General features: G+C 46.1%; 2 protein-coding genes across 7 annotated transcripts in view; one reads left to right on the top strand and one right to left on the bottom strand.

Annotated features, from left to right (window-relative positions):
- The window catches only part of UBAP1 (ubiquitin associated protein 1), a 33,828-nt gene extending 31,831 nt beyond the window's left edge, over positions 1-1,997 (top strand). The window contains exon 7 of the mRNA XM_081212983.1: positions 172-1,997. Coding sequence (XP_081069109.1) covers positions 172-312 — 141 coding nt within the window. The 3' untranslated portion in view covers positions 313-1,997. The remainder of the gene's footprint in view (positions 1-171) is intronic.
- A 640-nt stretch (positions 1,998-2,637) lies between these two features.
- KIF24 (kinesin family member 24) overlaps positions 2,638-16,990 on the bottom strand; it is a 33,457-nt gene continuing 19,104 nt past the window's right edge. For all 6 annotated transcript variants that reach the window (XM_081212650.1, XM_081212647.1, XM_081212646.1 and 3 more), the window contains 7 exons: positions 14,738-14,859; positions 13,429-13,534; positions 12,068-12,139; positions 11,276-11,385; positions 5,677-8,007; positions 5,057-5,150; positions 2,638-4,792 (listed from right to left, as the gene is read on the bottom strand). In XM_081212650.1, the coding sequence (XP_081068776.1) occupies positions 4,652-4,792; positions 5,057-5,150; positions 5,677-8,007; positions 11,276-11,385; positions 12,068-12,139; positions 13,429-13,534; positions 14,738-14,859 (2,976 nt within the window). In that variant the 3' untranslated portion in view covers positions 2,638-4,651. The remainder of the gene's footprint in view (positions 4,793-5,056; positions 5,151-5,676; positions 8,008-11,275; positions 11,386-12,067; positions 12,140-13,428; positions 13,535-14,737; positions 14,860-16,990) is intronic.

Here is a 16,990-nt window from a genome sequence, read left to right on the forward strand (position 1 = left end):
ATGTCTTGGAAGTTCTTGCATGGGGCTCTGTGCTTTTCCGTGGCTACTCCTTAATGATGGAAGACTGATCCAGAGACGCTCAGTAAGATATAAGTAATCTTCCTTCCAGATGGGGGTCTCTTCCTAGCATGCTCTTAAAGATGTCCTCTTCCTTTCCCCCCTTTTTCATAGACAACAGAACTTCTCCAGCTAATGAGTAAATTTAAAGAAATGGGATTTGAATTGAAAGACATTAAAGAGGTTTTATTATTACACAACAATGACCAGAACAATGCACTGGAAGATCTAATGACCCGAGCAGGAGCCAGTTGAAGAATGCGGGGCGCAGCACAGACATTGCCCTGCTCACCAGACCCTTTGCCGCCACCATCATGTGGCTCTCCCTGCAGGCATTGGAAGGAGGACAACACCGCAAGGATCCTGCCTTTCCCAGATGCTGAGAGAGCTGGGGGAGGAGCTCCGTGGGCACGCATCACTCCAGGGTGCTATTCCCAGTGGAGAGACCCCAGCCCACGTTCTTCGATTAAAGTTTAAGTGTCCTTTCCTAAGTTTCCTTTTTTTGGCTCGGCCACGGAGAATCTTGACTGGAGTTGTACATAGTCAGACCAGGCTAGTTGTATTTCTCCCCATCCCACTCCCACGTCTTGCACTGGACTCAGCCTGGCTCTGAAACGAACAATGCTTTGGCTCCTTGAAGCTGCTTTCATTTGTGCGTCTGCTTCTACTGAAAACATTTGACCCTTGGTCCAGATTAACACACGTCCACCTTTAGTGCAATGGAATTTCGGTTTTATTTGGTGGAGGGGGGAGGCTTTGGTTGAAGGTTAGCGTGTAATTTAAGTGTGACACTGGTTCTGAAACTGCCTCTATGCATACAGAGAAGCTGCACTGCTTCCTTTTCTGGTGTTTTGGCCCTGGCTGTCCACACGCTCCGGCCAGTGTGCTTGAACAGATAAGTTCTCAGAACAGGTAAGCTGTGAAACCCCACCTGGACCCCTTGCCCACTGGCTGGTTTCTGAAGTCTGAGGAAGAGGCTTGAACCTCTTGGCTCTACTGTCCTCCCCAGACTGGTAGGTTTTATTTTTATTATTATTATTTAAGCAGAGACCCATCTGGGAACTCGGCTACTCCATTAGTTTAAAATAAATACACAGTGTGAAATTGGAGGTCTGTCTTTCAAGCACTTTCTTTTTAATATTCACTGCATTGGTTCCTTTTTTTCCACACTGCTATAGTAATCATTAATCTATTAACATCTAGTAATAGAAATCAGACTTTTGGTTTTGATAGTACAATAGTGTATTATGTTGTACATGGTTAAAAGATCTAAATACATAAAAAAATATAAGCAGTCTTGATATTTGGAGTAATTTGCTAAGTATTTTGGTTCTGCAGAAAGAGATACTAATAAAACCTTAAAATGTGGCTGGTGGTCTCCTGCTCTAGAGGTTTAGCGGTAGGGAAAAGAAACGGAATGAATCTGGAATGGTTATAAATCTCTGATATCTCTAGAACATCTTGTGTCTTGAGTTTGAGCTTTGGAAAAACGTTTCCAACTCTCCAGCGAACATCCCTGCAGTAATCTCTCTCTGCCCCCCCCCCCCCGGCAGGTCACTACATAGACTTCAGCAAGTACAGTATGAAAACACTTTCAGCAACCTGGGTCTTGGGGCCTTGTCCCACATAACTGGGGCAACACCTCACTACCAAAGTTTTTCAATACCTGATTTGAGTTCAGTTAGGAGCCATTGATCTCGGTAGAAGCTGCCATCTCCACTACCATAAGGGATAATGGAAACAATAGTAGAATTTATCTGTGGAGCTCATAATTCAACATGGGGACATGCTGTGTTGTCAGTGACCCAAACAGCAGTGACTCTGTGATTAGAATGTTGGAATTGGTTTTAGATGTATCAAGTCACTTTGAACAGAAAAGGAACTGTATCTCATGCATAAATTACCACCCCCAGGTATAGGTGGTGAGATCTGATAGTAAAGCCCTGATAGTGTGTCTGAATTTTTACTGTAAACAAGTGCTCGATGGATGAATCTGGAGCAGAGCCCTATGGCTGACCATGTTTTTACACCTGAGTTATAATGTAAGCCCTTAACCTATCGCTTTCCTAATGACAGCAGCTTGGCTCTGGCTTTTCAAGGGAGGGAGCGAACAGCTTTGACAAGAGACGCTTCATTACTAAATGAGACACTGAAGGAAGAATGCTGCAACAGAATTTGAGGTGCAGGTTTTGGCGGCAGAACCAAAGCAAGTTGCTACTGATCAAGTGCTCTGTCTGCATCTGTAAACTTAAAGAGTCATGTGTGGATCCTGCAGCCACCAACTGCTGCAATGGTCAGAGCACAGGGAAATGTGATTTGCTGCACTGTGTGTACTGGCAGAAAAGCCTTTCTACCATTTCCTCCCTTGAGGGAGACCGCTGCTGCTGGACAATTTACTTGAGTTGCGATCAGGATGTTGTCAGCCTCTCATATCTGCAGCCAAAAGCAGCTACTGATCCTGTTGCACATCAGTGTTTGTTTCTGAGCAGCACTATTTAGCACTTCTCCCATGCTGTGAATTACTTTTGCATTCAAACCAAATTACATTTATCAGAATCCTGAATTTGACACAATTTAGACTTCTGTGCAAGTTTTGCTCAATTATCTTTTTACTTCAATTAAAAATTCAGTATAAAAGCAACATGCATAATACTCATTCTAAGTGAATTCACTTTAACCTACTGACTCTTAAAACAAAGAACTCTTAAAAACACGTCCACAGCTCTCGTGTAATGCCACTCAGCTAGATTCTCGACCATTTTACTAATTGGTTAAGTTGCACCTGAAAAGCAGGAACTGTGTCCCTGCTGGGTTTATACCTGCCAAGGAACGTACCTGCACCAGGACTTAATGTGCACATGATTTCCTTTAGCAGTGGGAAAGGTCAGTCAAAGAGCTGCTTTTGCTGCTCTGAATGTGACTTGGTTAGTGGGTGCTTGCTATGTGGGAAAGGGAATGACCAATGTTGCTGTAAGGACAGTGCTGTGACCCCTTAACTGTTGTGCTGAAGTCACAAAGGTCAAGCCAGAACGGGGTGAGATGAGGTTGTGGCATCTATTGGCATGTGAATGCTGATGCTATTCTTGTGAAATAAGGGTACGCATGTAGTCTGGAGGCACCACAAAAGTGGAAAATATTGCTGCCTGACTGCTAAGCTTCCAACTTCAATGAACCTTGGGGTAGAACAACCCAGTTATGGATACAAAGCCCATCTTTCATAAGCGATGGGCTTGACAGAGTAAATCTCAACTCCTGACTATGCTGTCTCCCTGACGCATGGAAAGAAACAAATTAAGAGCAGCTATCATGACGTGCAGCACTGTGTTCTCCAAGAAGGACAAGGTTTTAAAGGATACTGCCTTTGCTGCCCTATGCTCTTGTTGGGGGTTTCAAAACTTCCAGTTATCACTTTCTGTGAATCCTTTAAAATTTTGTTTCTCTCCACCATCTTGGAAAAGCCTCATTCACAAGATGGACTAGTATGCTGCAAAGCTATTGTCCATAATGCTTGCATCCTCTTTGGGGCTGCTGCCATAAAGCAAGTATTCACCTATTTTTGTACAAGTTGGATTGAGTTCTGTTTGTTCAGACTAGTGTTGATGGCTTGATAAAAGTTCCTGCTTAGAAATCCTGCCTAGAGAGACAAGAGAGCACCAATTTCACAGAGCTTTTAGGCACATTATGTTTATGACAGTCATGTAAAGGCTTCAGGCACCATGTCACTCTGCCTTCCCACTTGCAGTCTGACGGCTTGCTTCTTCTAACCCATCTTCACAAAGCTCTTGAAGGTCACGTGTGGAGCAAAGTGATGCCCACCCAGGCTTGACTGAAATCAGCTGTTGTTATTTAATTTAGTGCCTGCCCTTCACACTAAGGTCCCAGAATAGGTTACAACAATATAAAATACAACATCAAAAACAGTTTTAAAGCTTACAGTCAAAAAAAGATACAACCGTAAAAGAAAGTGAATCCTGAAAATAAAATTCAATTTTAAAAGGAAGGGCAAATCTGAAAATAAACCATTTTAGTTAGTGTGGAAGCACCTGATGAGCAGATCGCCAAGGCACAAGTGTAGAATGCTTGGTAAATATGGCTGAGGGGAGAAGAGAGGGATAACTACAAGAATGTGAACTCTGTGTCTCTGATCTGTAATGCTGATAAGCAGGTCCACTGGCTCTCTTGATACTTAGCTGCCAAAGCAGCCTAGCCATACGGAGCTTTGGTAGTAGCTAGTACCTCTTTTTCAAAGGCTACACTGCCTGAGAACAGGACTAGTTCTGATTGCCCATCTGGCAGGGTTTTCTATTGTTTTTTGTCAGTACGCAAAACTGCCATAAATGTAAAGTTGCCTGAGTGATGGCAGGAGAAAAGGGATCACTTTATCCACTTCTCAAAGTCTTGCCACAGTGGTCAAGTATTTAGATGAATGGCAGAGCACACAATCTGGACTTCCGCTGAGTTTATGCTGCTAAAGTTAAGCCTTAAGTCTTCAAGCACATGCCATGTAGAAGACCCAAACTTTTGGAAGTCCTCACTGTCTTGAGCTGCTGGTCGCTGAAGGTCAAATGCCTCAGCACAGTCCTCACCCATGCTGCTATTTCATAGGGAAGTTGTCTGGCGCCGTCCCACTTGCAGGAGCAGCTAGAAGAGGCTGCAGCTGGCTTCGCAATCTTTGGATGCATTTGGATTTCAGCGCCAGGATTTCATCTAGCTGCGCCACAAAGTCCTCAAAATCCTAGCAGAGGGAAAATGTGAGGAATAAGGATGGGTGTGCTAAAGATCATGAACTCTACAAGTGAAGGGTTTTTTCAGAATCAGAGTTGCAAGTTGCTTGCCCTGTATTTTTCAATGTTTGCTGAAGGGGCTCCCCTTCACAACCCCAGCAGACGGCACACAGTATGCAGCGCATGCATCTCCAAACAACAAGAGATGATCCATGGAGAAATAAGCACGGCTGCGGGGGGGGGGGCACTTTAAAGAATATTCAAACATGACTCACCAGCTCTGACATCTTACTGATCAAGCCCTCTTCCTGGAAACACAGGGCTGCCATTTCATCCAGCTGTTCCTGATGGATTTGGAGCACAAACTGCCTATTGGGCACAATTAAAAATAAAAACCCTGGTAATAAAATCCTTAGTGTTGACTCGCTGCAACTGTCAACTCTCAGATTTGGCCTGCGAAAGCTAAACCAGCTCGCCAGGCCCATTCTGGAGCCATCCTGACAAACCTTTTTCTGGAAAAGGGGAAAGCTGAGGATAGACAGTACGTAGCCTTTATTTAGTGTTTGAGCATTCAAAGCACGTCACTCCCATTCTCAGTAATTCTGACAGCCACCCAGAGTCTAATTGTCCCTATACTGCAAATGACAGGTTGAGAGACCATGGTTTGCCTAATGCTGCCTGCAAGGTTTGAAGTGGGAGCTTCTCCACAGCTCACTCATATTTTCATAGTTGTTGCACTAGAAACACGGGGTTGTTGCTACAGAAATGGCCGTGGGTTTTGCTCTCTGCAAAGGACATAGCCCTCTGATCTACCCAGTGGCTAAGATGTTTTTCTACCAGCTGCCAACCATTGTAAATGGGGAGTGGGGTGGGGGATAGAATCCAGAAAACTCACCTTCCTAAAGCTTCCTTATACTGGAGTGAGCTTGGAGATAAATCCTGTGGGCTAGAAGAATTCAATGTGTTCTTGGAAGACCTGGTGTTCACCTCCTTGGAGACAACCCCTGAATCCTGTTCTGCATTGTCTGAAGGTGTGTGCATAAACACATTCTGAGAAAAGTCGTTCTTAAGAAGCCCCATTTCGTCACTGCTGAACGCCAATTTGAATGCTTCCTGCAAATGGCCAAGTTCCAGTTTCCCAAATGCCAAGCTGGGCTGCGGTGTGATGCTCTCCCCAGCGAATTCCTTCTTCCCTAAATCATTAGAGATGGAGAGTGCCTTTGAAATGGAGGTTTTCCTCCCTGTATCGGTATGTTTGAGCTGTGTCATGGACTTGGAGCCATCCTCTTCCCCCAGGCTGAATTGCCCTGAACAGCTCAACGAGGCAATCATGGTTGCTTCGGTGTCTGCATCATACTGTGGGCTGGTCACATACTCACTGACCTGCAGGTTACTAAGGAGCAGGGTGCCCCCGCTGTCTCTGTGTGGGGAGAGGAGATCCACCAGGCCTCCATCTTTGGGCGAGTATCCACAAATACAACCATACAGTTCACTCAAGCCCAAGGGAGAAGAAACCTCTGGGCTCTGACAAGGCTGCGAAAGCCACTCAGTCTTGGCTTGCGGCGAAAGCACCAAGCCAACATTTCTCCTCCAATTACCTGTTTCATATAGCCTGGGCGCAGGGGATGCTTTTTCCCCATGAAGGTGCCTGGTGCCCTCGTCCAATTGCTTTCTGGGGCCAAAGGGTTTCTTTTTGACCATCTCCTCCTCCTGTGGAGCCTTTCCTTGCTGCTGGTGGGAAGGGTTGTCTTCTGGATTGCGTGTTGTCAAAGTGTTGAGAAGAGTTACAGCTAAAGGGGTCATCTCTCTAGCAGCAACATTCACTGAAAAATCCAGAGTCCCACAAAGGCCTGTTCCTGTTTGGAGATGCTGTTTTCCTGTGGTTCCTGAAAATGGACCGTCTTTCCCTTTGAAAGAGTCTTCCATCAAGCCGCCTACATCACAGCTTGGGGATCCCAAGGTATGGGCCAAAGGTGGGCTTTGCATTGCCTTTTCTGGCCCAGGGAATTGTTCATCAGGGCAGCTTAGAGGTAGATCTGTGCATCTGAGCTCTTTTTGCCCCAGAAGCGATTCTTCGGTGCTTAGCCTGTCGCACACAGTGTTGTCTTGCGAGCAGTAAGGCTTCTCTGGCACGTCATTCTTTGGAGAAGAACTGCCTGCCGAGGTGTCCTCTGTGCTCCAGTCCAGCAGACTGCTGTTGCCTTCCTCGCAGCTCATGCAGGCCTCCTCCGCCCCCGGCAAGGCTGTGCCTTTACTCTCAAGCTTGCACGGTTTGAAAAGCAGGTCTTGCCCGCCCTGGACTTCCTGCCCTTCAGCGCATTCTCTCTGATGAAGGAAAAACGAACCCCCCTGGCTGCATTCCCTTCCAGCTTCTGCCTCCGGCTTCCTCCGGCTGGGACTGACGGAGAAGGAATCCTCGCTGAAGTCGCTGTCCTCCAGGTCCTCCAGCTGCATCGTCTCGTCCCGGCACTGGGGAGGAGATGCCAGAGCCTGGCAAGGGGGCTCCTGCTTCACCCGGATCTCCTGAGGCATGTACTGGGCCAAGAACTTCTCCAGGGGTTGGTAGTTCAGCTTCTGCTGCAGAATAGGAGGCTGCTGGAACTGCTGGTGGTAAAGGCGGAGGTGTTGCTCCCGGTCTTTCTGGTGGGGCGGGAGCCTTGTCCATGCTGCAGTGCACTGCTCTGCAAACACTCTCCCGCCGTCCTCCGTGCGGAAGGATGGTTGGTCCGTGTCAGCAAGGGAAAAATCAGCTCTGGAAATGAGCTGTTTCTGCACAGGTTGGGCTTTCAGGCACTTGGCTCGAGGTCTGTCTGCTTGGCCGCTTTCTCTCCTGGACCCAAAGTCCTTCCCAACGAGGCTGTTCCCAGGATGCAGCAGTGAGTCTTCCGTTGTCTTTTTGGCCGCTGGTCCTGCCCTCGGAACGCCTTTAACTGGGCTGGTGCGGCCGAGCCACAGGGCACCAAAATGACCTTTGCGGGCCTGTCCTTTCGGGGTGGAAGAGAAAGGAGGGTGCAGCGGGTGAAACCCCAAAGGTGAAGCCTTCGCCTTGGAAGCTGTAGGTGTTGGGGGCTGCTGCAACCCCAGCTTCACTTTCTTAGGAGAGCTCTTTTCCCCGCCTTGCACGCAAAGAGAACTCTGAATGCGTTTGGGAGATACGCTGCCTGGCGTTCGCCGTCGCTGTGCGACAGGTGTACAAAATTTCATCCCTCTCTTCAACTCTTTCACCCTAGGAATGAAAAGATGGACATTAGGGAAAGAAAGGCTTTCAAGCCCAGATTTTATTACCACATAACGCCTAGAATGTCTCTAGTATTTACAAATGTTCAGGGCTCTTGCGATACATTATCTCCTTGCAGGCCTTACAGCAACCATGCAATAAAGATCACAGCCCTCTCAACACAGCCACTTGCTCAGTTCCAAACTGGAGGTTCCCCAATTTGTAGTGGAGCCCATTAGCCACAGTACCAGATGAGCTCTTTCTGTGGGCAGTTTTAAGGAATACTTATCCTGCTGCAGTTCCATCAGAACCAATGGCTCTACATTGGCAGGAGGGATTTCCACAAATCTTTCAGATCAAGATACACAAAGGTGGAACCCAAATGCCCTTATTTAGTTTCTGCCCCATTTCTTCATTCGCTTATGAAACACATAATCTTCTGAGTTTCTTTCTTAGGAAGCTCTTCACAGGACAGAGAAAGAGTAGCAGGACCCAATATGGGGCAGGAGGGGGGATACTTTGCCAGGGGCTGGGGGGTCTAGTCAGTGGGAGAGGGTCTCTTTGGTGGCAAGTCAGGGGGACAGAACAGAAATGAGACATAAGTTAGCAGTTGTGCTTGAGGATATTGATGCAAGCTTTATTCCCTTCATTTGTGTCCATTTCAGATGTTCAGATCTTGTAAGATCTGAGGCTGAGCAGAAACAGCAATCTTAATCTATACTGGTCCAGGCCCTCTGCTAGAGCAGGTCAAAAGCACATAGGAGAGGATTTCCATAGGTTTTGGGGTGAGGTAAAGTCACCCCTAATTGGACTCCCACACATTGGGGCTTGCAGGGTAAATGGAGATGTTGTCTTTGGTTGGGGCACAGATGCAGAGAGGAGGTAACAAGACTGACTCGCTAGGCACTTTCCACCTCGCTCCTGTCAAAAGTTATATAAGGGAGAATCTGCATATGCTTTGGGAAAATAGGAATCTGGGTGTGTGGTGAAGTTGTTTTAAAAAATAAACGCTGCTTCCCTCTGTTCCCAACTCTTCACTTGCCCTGAATATTGCCTCTCTTTGGGTCCTCTTTGGTTCCCAGGTTCCAGTTCCCAGTTTTTGCTATGTGTTCCAAAGCCCTCTTAATTCACCAACCAACTCTTCTCTTTAAAATTCTTCAAGATCTAAGCTGCAGCAAAGCTTTTCCTGAATTCACCCAATTCTACTGCCACTAGATCCCCACTGCTGACTGCACCTCATGTAAACCAGCCCCTTGCTACAGATTGTATCACTTCATTATTATTATTATTATTATTTGGGGGGTTGTCTTCTTTCTTTGGTGATCACTCGTAGCCGAGTAAGATGGTTTTCCATGAAAACAGTCTAAACAGTGAGTCCGTAAGTGACTGTGGAGGCCAGTGATCACAGTGAGGGTTTGCCAAACATGCCTTCCTCTTAGCACGTTCCTCCTTTTCATCCTGAGTTCGTGCTTCTTCAAAGTCCACAACACCTTTGGTAAAGGCTGTTCTCCAGTTGGAGGGCTCACAGGCCAGTGTTTCCCAATTATCAGTGTTTATGTTACATTTTTTTAGATTTGCCTTGGGAACATCTTTAAACTTATTTTGTTGTCCACTGGTATTTCACTTTCTATTCTTAAGTTGGGAATACAGTGGTGCCCCGCAAGAAGAATGCCTCGCAAGACGGAAAACTCGCTAGACGAAAGAGTTTTCCGTTTTGGAGGTGCTTCGCAAAACGAATTTCCTATGGGCTTGCTTCGCAAGACGACAATGTCTTGCGAGTTCCTGCTGGTTCCCCCCCCCTTTTTCTAAGCCGCTAAGCCACTTATCAGCTGATCCGATCAGCAGATAAGCCGCTAAAAGCCGCTAATAGCGCTAATCCGCTAATCCGTCAATGGGCTTGCTTCGCAAGACGAAAAAACCGCTAGACGAAGAGAATCACAGAACGGATTCTTTTCGTCTTGCGAGGCACCACTGTAGAGTAGTTGCTTTGGAAGACAATAATCAGGCATCCAAACAACATGATCTGTCCAACAAAGCTGATGTTGAAGAATCATTGCTTCAACACTGGTGATCTTTGCTTCTTCCAGTACACTGACATTTGTTCGCCTGTCTTCCCAAATGATGTGTAAAATTTTTCAGAGGCACTGTTGATGGAATCTTTCAAGGAGTTAAAGATGGCCTTTATAAGTGGTCCATGTTTCACAAGCATATCGTAAGGTTGGTAGTACAATAGCTTTGTAAACAAGCATTTTGGTTTCCCTGCGAATGTCCCCATCCTCAAACACTCTGCACTTCAATCAGGAGAAAGCTGCACTAGCAGAGCTCAGGCGATGCTGGATTTTGGATCAATGTCAGCCGTTGTGGAAATATAACTGCCCAGGTAGGTAAAGTGGTTGACATTTTCTAACGTTACACCATTAAGTTGGATTTGTGTTTCTTTGTATAGCAACCAGCACACTGTCTTTTGTCAACATAGGATTCTTCAGCTTTGCCCTCGCTGACACCCATTGCCAGTCTTGGGGGGGGGGGGAGAGCAGGATGTAGACCTAGACAAGCATCCCCAATAGAATAGTGCCATTCAAGTAGGAACTCTGGAAGATTTCTAATAGTTATAGCTGGGAGGAATGGTGGGGTGCAAATTTAAACAAATGCATATACATTTATAACTATCTGTTAAAATCTCAAGAAATGTCTTTTCACTTGCTTCTTGCAATGGACCAAGCCACAGTTAAGCAAGTTAATTTGGCTAGAAATATTCACTCCACCAGTCATTTTAATCCACTAGCTAAATATAGATTCTAGCATCTAAAACAAGTTCAAGACACCAATAAATATCTGAGCTGCATTTTTGTTTATGTTTCTGGATGGCAGCCCAGCTTTACAGGAGTCTTTATCACTGTGCGATTCTTGGTAATTTCAGTGAAGCTTGCAGTGTAAAAAGTTCCCGATGGAATGTGCCATTCGTCTTGTTTCCCATAAAGAAAAGAAGCTGGCAGCGTAACTCAGATCATGAACCAAGGCTGCTCATCAGTTTAAACCATGGATTGATGGTAAGGCCAGCAGCTCATTCCTTGGAACTGGAGGGACGGAAGAGCTCAATCTTCAACCCACTCTTGACAAGAAGTGACAGTTAAAGATAGGAATCAGCAACACATCACCTTATAAGTGAAGCTAGGCAACAAAAGGTAATATTTGCCTCACAACTGCACAATTTGGAATCTCACAGGGCCCAGGAGTGATTGCAGTGAGTCCATTTTGGTTCAGTGCCACCACTTACCTGTCTGCATAGCGCAAGGTGTTTAAGGTGTGCTCAGTCGCAATGTGGCTGGGGGAGACATTGGCTATCATGCAGGTCTTGGAATTGCCCACAAAAGAATCCTTCAGGACCTTGAAGGGAGAGGGACGGAAGGCACATCTTAAAGCGCTTTAGCCCAAACACATTTTCAAAGATTGTTGTTACCCACTCTGAACTAAATAAAACGGAACTAAATAAACAATGGTAACTGCTTTTCAAAAGTTTATATGCTTACATCCCACCCTTCCTCCAAGGGCCTCAAGGTAGCGTACGTTTATCTCCCTTTCCCATATTATTCTCACAGCAACCCTGTGAGGTTGGCTAGGCTGAGAGAACGTGCCATGAAGTGCACCTGAGTCTTAGCCTGATATGTACACTACTCCTGACCTCAACAGGATGCCTGGGATGCAAGCCAGCCAATCCAAGGTTTCCTCCCGCCATGGAAGTCCAAACCTTCTTGGGAAAACAGTTTAGATGGAATTTATTCCAGATATCCAAGGAAACCATATTGTATTTTGCAACTGTGGAGATCTGGGATTCTGTCAGGGAATGTACAGCATCCTCACAAAACTACAATTTCCAGAGCTCACTGAGGAGGAAAAAGCCATTTGCAAGTTTAAAAACAAAGCAAGTTTAGAGCACAGAATGGTGCTGTTTTCCTGTAACTTGAACCCATTCGTTAACGTTGCTTTTCTTCCCATCGGCAAACCCTGGAGTAAAGCTCGTTTAAAGCAGCCTTTGGGGAAAGTGTTCTGGTGTTGACCTGGGCCTTACCTGAGTGAGTTTGCTTTGCCTGAAGGGAGTGTGAGCATGTTCCTGATCCAGGGCGCGGATGCACTCTTTCAGCTAGAGAAAGACAACAACAGGTGGCCTCACACAGTGAGCGGGTATAAAAATGCCAGCACACAGGGTTGTTTTTTCACAAGACCACACTTTGCTCTATAGCAGAGGCTCTCAAAATACAGTCATACCTCGGGTTAAATATGCTTCAGGTTGAGCGTTTTCAGGTTACGCTCCGCGGCGACCCGGAAGTAACGGAGCACGTTACTTCCGGGTTTCGCGCTCACGCATGTGCAGACACTCAAAATGACATCTCATGCATGCGCGGCGAAACGCCACACGCACAGACACGTGTTACGTTCTACTCAGGATGCGAACGGGGCTCTGGAACGGATCCTGTTCGCATCCAGAGGTACCACTGAATTGGATGGGCCTTTGCAAGCAGAGGGATATTGTCAGTTCCTCCCTGGCTCTACTCAAGATTGCATTGCCTGGAGCAGGCATCAGAGTAGCAATCTTTAGGTTAGTCACCAGTGCTTGGGACCATGGAGCAACCGTCTGTTGCTTTCCCCAGTGGTTTTTTTTTGGGGGGGGCAGCTTATGTTATACGACCATTGCCCCTAAAAACCAAGGGTAAGAAGGAAGGTTGCAAACTTCCTTTTTCTGTGTTACATGCCTAGAGAGTCTTTCCTTGGCACAAAAAAACCCCATGAATTCAGCATTTCAGGATTTCTGCTCTCTCTATAGACTATAGACCTCTGTTGAATGAGGCCACCGCTTCATCTAGCCTAGTTTGGTCCCACTGACAGTGACTCTCCAAGGCAAAGGTTTCCCCCACCCATCTCCTCTTTCAGCAGTTTATTTGCAGCTTCTAGGGCAAGACCCGGTTTATAATCAGGTTCTAAGTCTTCTTAGAAGGTTCAGGATTGGCCCTTTTGACTATGCAATGCAGCCAATGAGATTTGGTAAAGTGATAACACATTCTGAAGCCAAATCAATGTTAGGGCAATGCATTCTGTCCTCATTCTGGCACCACCTGTCTTATAAAAAAGGGAGAGAGAAAGTACCCAGCAGAAGCAAAGAGCATCACTACTTTATGTCCACGGTGGAGGATTTTTGCAAGCCGAAAACCGGATGTGAAGTTAGTGAGGGCCCGCTGTGGCTCAATCTTAATCGTCTCCTATTCCTGCACCAGCATCCAGATCTGGTACTCTATTAAACACAAGCAGCCCTGCGCAGAGTTCTCATCCCAGAGAAAAATCCATCTTCTAAAAAAATCACTGCCAAATATTAGGAACTGTATTGCAAACTGTATTCAAATAATCTCAGAAAAAGCACAATTCACAGCAACTTACAGCCAGAAGACTTTGATTTATTTCTGCACCTTCCATTTTCGTCTGCCGGTCGGAGTCCCTGGCATCCGCAGCTCTCTCGCTGCCAGCCAGGTCAATGAAGGAGATCCTGGAAAACCAAAATCATTTTAGCACAACCTTATCCATCTTTTAATTAATTACCGTATTTTTCGCTCCATAAAACGCACCTTTTCCCTCCTAAAAAGTAAGGGAAAATGTGTGTGTGTGTGTCTTATGGAGCGAATGCAGGCGGGAGGCTCTGCTCAGCGCTCCCTGAGTGTGTGTCTTGGGGGCTTTTCCCCAAGGAGGGAGAAGGGCAGCCCGTCAGTCCCTTCCACCACCACCCAGAAAAGCTCCCAAGAGCCGCGCTCCCTCTAAAGAGCTGCACAAAGGGACTGACGGGCTGCCCTTCTCCCTCCTCGGGGAAAAGCCCCCAAGAGCCGCACACATGCTCCACGCGGCTCATGAAACAGAGCGCTGAGCAGAGCCTGGGATGCATACAGGCTCTGCTCAGCGCTCCCTTTAAAGAATTTTTGTTTTCTTGCATTCCCCCTCTAAAACCTAGGCACGTCTTATGGAGCGAAAAATTTTGTACTTCTTCCAGCAGGTCCAGAGTGAGGTTTTATCCTCAACACCTAGAGACAGGCTTGCTCGAAGCCATTTAAGCCAGCTTTTCCACCTTCACTGCTGCTGCCTTTGGGCCTCCCTCCTATTGTCACTTAGTGACAGCCATTCCATCAGACTACCTGAGCCATTTCCATCCCCAACCAGTCAACATAAGAATGGTAAGCCCTAAGTGGCTTATGTCCAAGAGAGCCTCCAGCACCAATCTGCCCAGTCAGCAGGATCTACGGTATGGGACTGAACCTTTTCCATGTTCCATCTGTAGCTGGGGGGTGACTACTCAGGAGAACAGAGGTCTTCCTGATGGCTGAACTTAACTGATGGAATACATTGCCCACCGATCTGCATTCTGCTCCCTTGTTGTTCCTTTCTTTTTTGGCTGGCTGGTTAAAACTTTCCTACTTCGACAAGGAAATTGTCTTGCTAAGTAGACCCTCACCACCTCAGAACGTTTATGTTGTTTCATTTCTTTTATGGGATTTTCATTCTTGTTGTAAACCACCTTAAGTGATGCAAGTACACTGGAGGGGTTAAGTGTACATTTTTTAAAAAGCTCTTCACCAGGAGTTTTCTATGAGCAGAGTACATACACTCTCCACAAGGTAGCTGCATTCTGAGAAGAGGCCTGCAAAACTCATTGCAAGGTCTTGGAGGCAGAATGGAACATTTCCAGCTCTTTACCACTCACCTTCCAAACACTCTGTTTGCTGGGTCCTTAATCTGAATCTGGATAATGGCATGGGAACGGGAGGAATCCGAGTTGACTCCAGTTGCCCCGGTACTGCGCTCTTTTCCTCCTTTCAGAATTACCTGGAATGAAGGAGGAGCAGAACTAAGACTAGGACTCCCCACATAAACCCCACAGTGAAACTGCATATGTACTAGTACAGTGGCACCTCGGGTTAAGAACTGAATTCGTTCTGTAGGTCCGTTCTCAACTTGAAACTGTTCTTAACCTGAGGTACCACTTTAACTAATGGGGCCTCCCACTGCCGCCACTGCACGATTTCTGTTCTCATCCTGAAGCAAAGTTCTTAACCCGAGGTACTATTTCTGGGTTAGCGGAGTCTGTAACCTGAAGCATCTGTAACCCGAGGTACCACTGTACAGTCCAACCAGCCCCAGGTGACTCAAGGGAGACCATGCCACTCATTCAGAGGGAGGCAAAACTCCAGCATCATTGGGCATTTGGGAACTTTATAGTCTTCACATTAGTCTTTTTCTTTTTATACTATAGGAACACAACATCTACTTATGCCATCTTTTGTAAATTACTTTATTTTGCTTATTATCTGTTTGATTCTTACTCTTCTTTGTTTTGTTTTTTTGTTTTGTTATTCCATATTTGAGTTGTTTCATCTAGTGTTTTATGTTTTTACCTTTATATTAAAAAGCCCAATAAAAAATACTTTAAAAAAGAGAAATAGGAAATTCAATGTCCTTGCAACTTAAATGTCTGATGGCAGTTTGATGGCAGGTAATTCACCCCCCTAAATATTTCCTTCCATCATCACCAGCATTGCCACAAAACCAGGAGGCAGATATTTAAGCCCAGCAACTTGTGGAGTCCTCATCTCTGCCACAAGGTCCTTTCATATGGCCCATTTATCACTATCTGAAAAACTCATTGGAAATCCTACCCATGTGCAACAATCACTCACTGGAAATGAGCAAAGCAAAATGTATTTCGTTAAGGCTGGACATAAGCTGGACAGTTTTTCTTCTCACCCCCCTACCCAAAACTATACATTCCAAGCGTGCCAAAGGATTTAGTGAGCCAGAAAGTGAAGAGGCACACAATCAGTTCAGTGCACTACGAAAGGCCAGCTTGCTCATCTGTCTCCATAGCCAACAGCAAAGAAAATACTGCCAAAGTAAACAGCTGGGCCTCTGGTCCCATCACCTCCTGGCAAATATAAGGGGAAGAAATGGAGGCAGTGAGAGATTTTACGTTCTTGGGCTCCATGATCACTGCAGATGGTGACAGCAGCCATGAAATTAAAAGACGCCTGCTTCTTGGGAGAAAAGCAATGACAAACCTAGACAGCATCTTAAAAAGCAGAGACATCACCTTGCCGACAAAGGTCCGTATAATTAAAGCTATGGTTTTCCCAGTAGTGATGTATGGAAGTGAGAGCTGGACCATAAAGAAGGCTGATCTCCGAAGAATTGATGCTTTTGAATTATGGTGCTGGAGGAGACTCTTGATAGTCCCATAGACTGCAAGAAGATCAAACCTATCCATTCTGAAGGAAATCAGCCCTGAGTGCTCACTGGCAGGACAGATCCTGAAGTTGAGGCTCCAAGACTTTGGCCACCTCATGAGAAGAGAAGATTCCTTGGAAAAGACCCTGATGTTGGGAAAGATGGAGGGCACAAGGAGAAGGGGACGACAGAGGACAAGATGGTTGGACAGTGTTCTCGAAGCTACCAGCATGAGTTTGACCAAACTGCGGGAGGCAGTGGAAGACAGGAGTGCCTGGCGTGCTCTGGTCCATAGGGTCACGAAGAATCGGACATGACTAAACAAAACAGCTGGGCAGGCGGGGGGAGGGGGATGCACAGCAATTTCAATTTCTGGTCAATAGAACCAAAGAAGGTATTGGTGCCAGGGCTGAGACCCTCAGTGTTAAAATTTTGCAATATCATTTCTACATCTATTGCAGTGTACAAAGTACTTTGAAGCTCCTATCAGCACAAAAATATTGGGGGGTGGGAGGAAGGAGAGAACAACTGCACTGTTTGAAAGCTGAAAGAACCAGTTGTGGAAGTTGCTCAGAAATGAAAGCGGCTTGTTGTAAGTTCAAGGCAGGATGGGAGGCACTGCAGAACAGGATGGCCCAAGTAAGTAAATAAAATTCTCAGAACTCTTAACCCCAAAGCAGGGAAAGAAATTCTTTAACGTCATTAACTGGGCTCAGAGGTGATGAGGCCTATCTAA

Source organism: Podarcis bocagei (assembly GCF_964188305.1).
Source record: "Podarcis bocagei genome assembly, chromosome: 11".
Taxonomy (NCBI): Eukaryota; Metazoa; Chordata; class Lepidosauria; order Squamata; family Lacertidae; genus Podarcis; species Podarcis bocagei.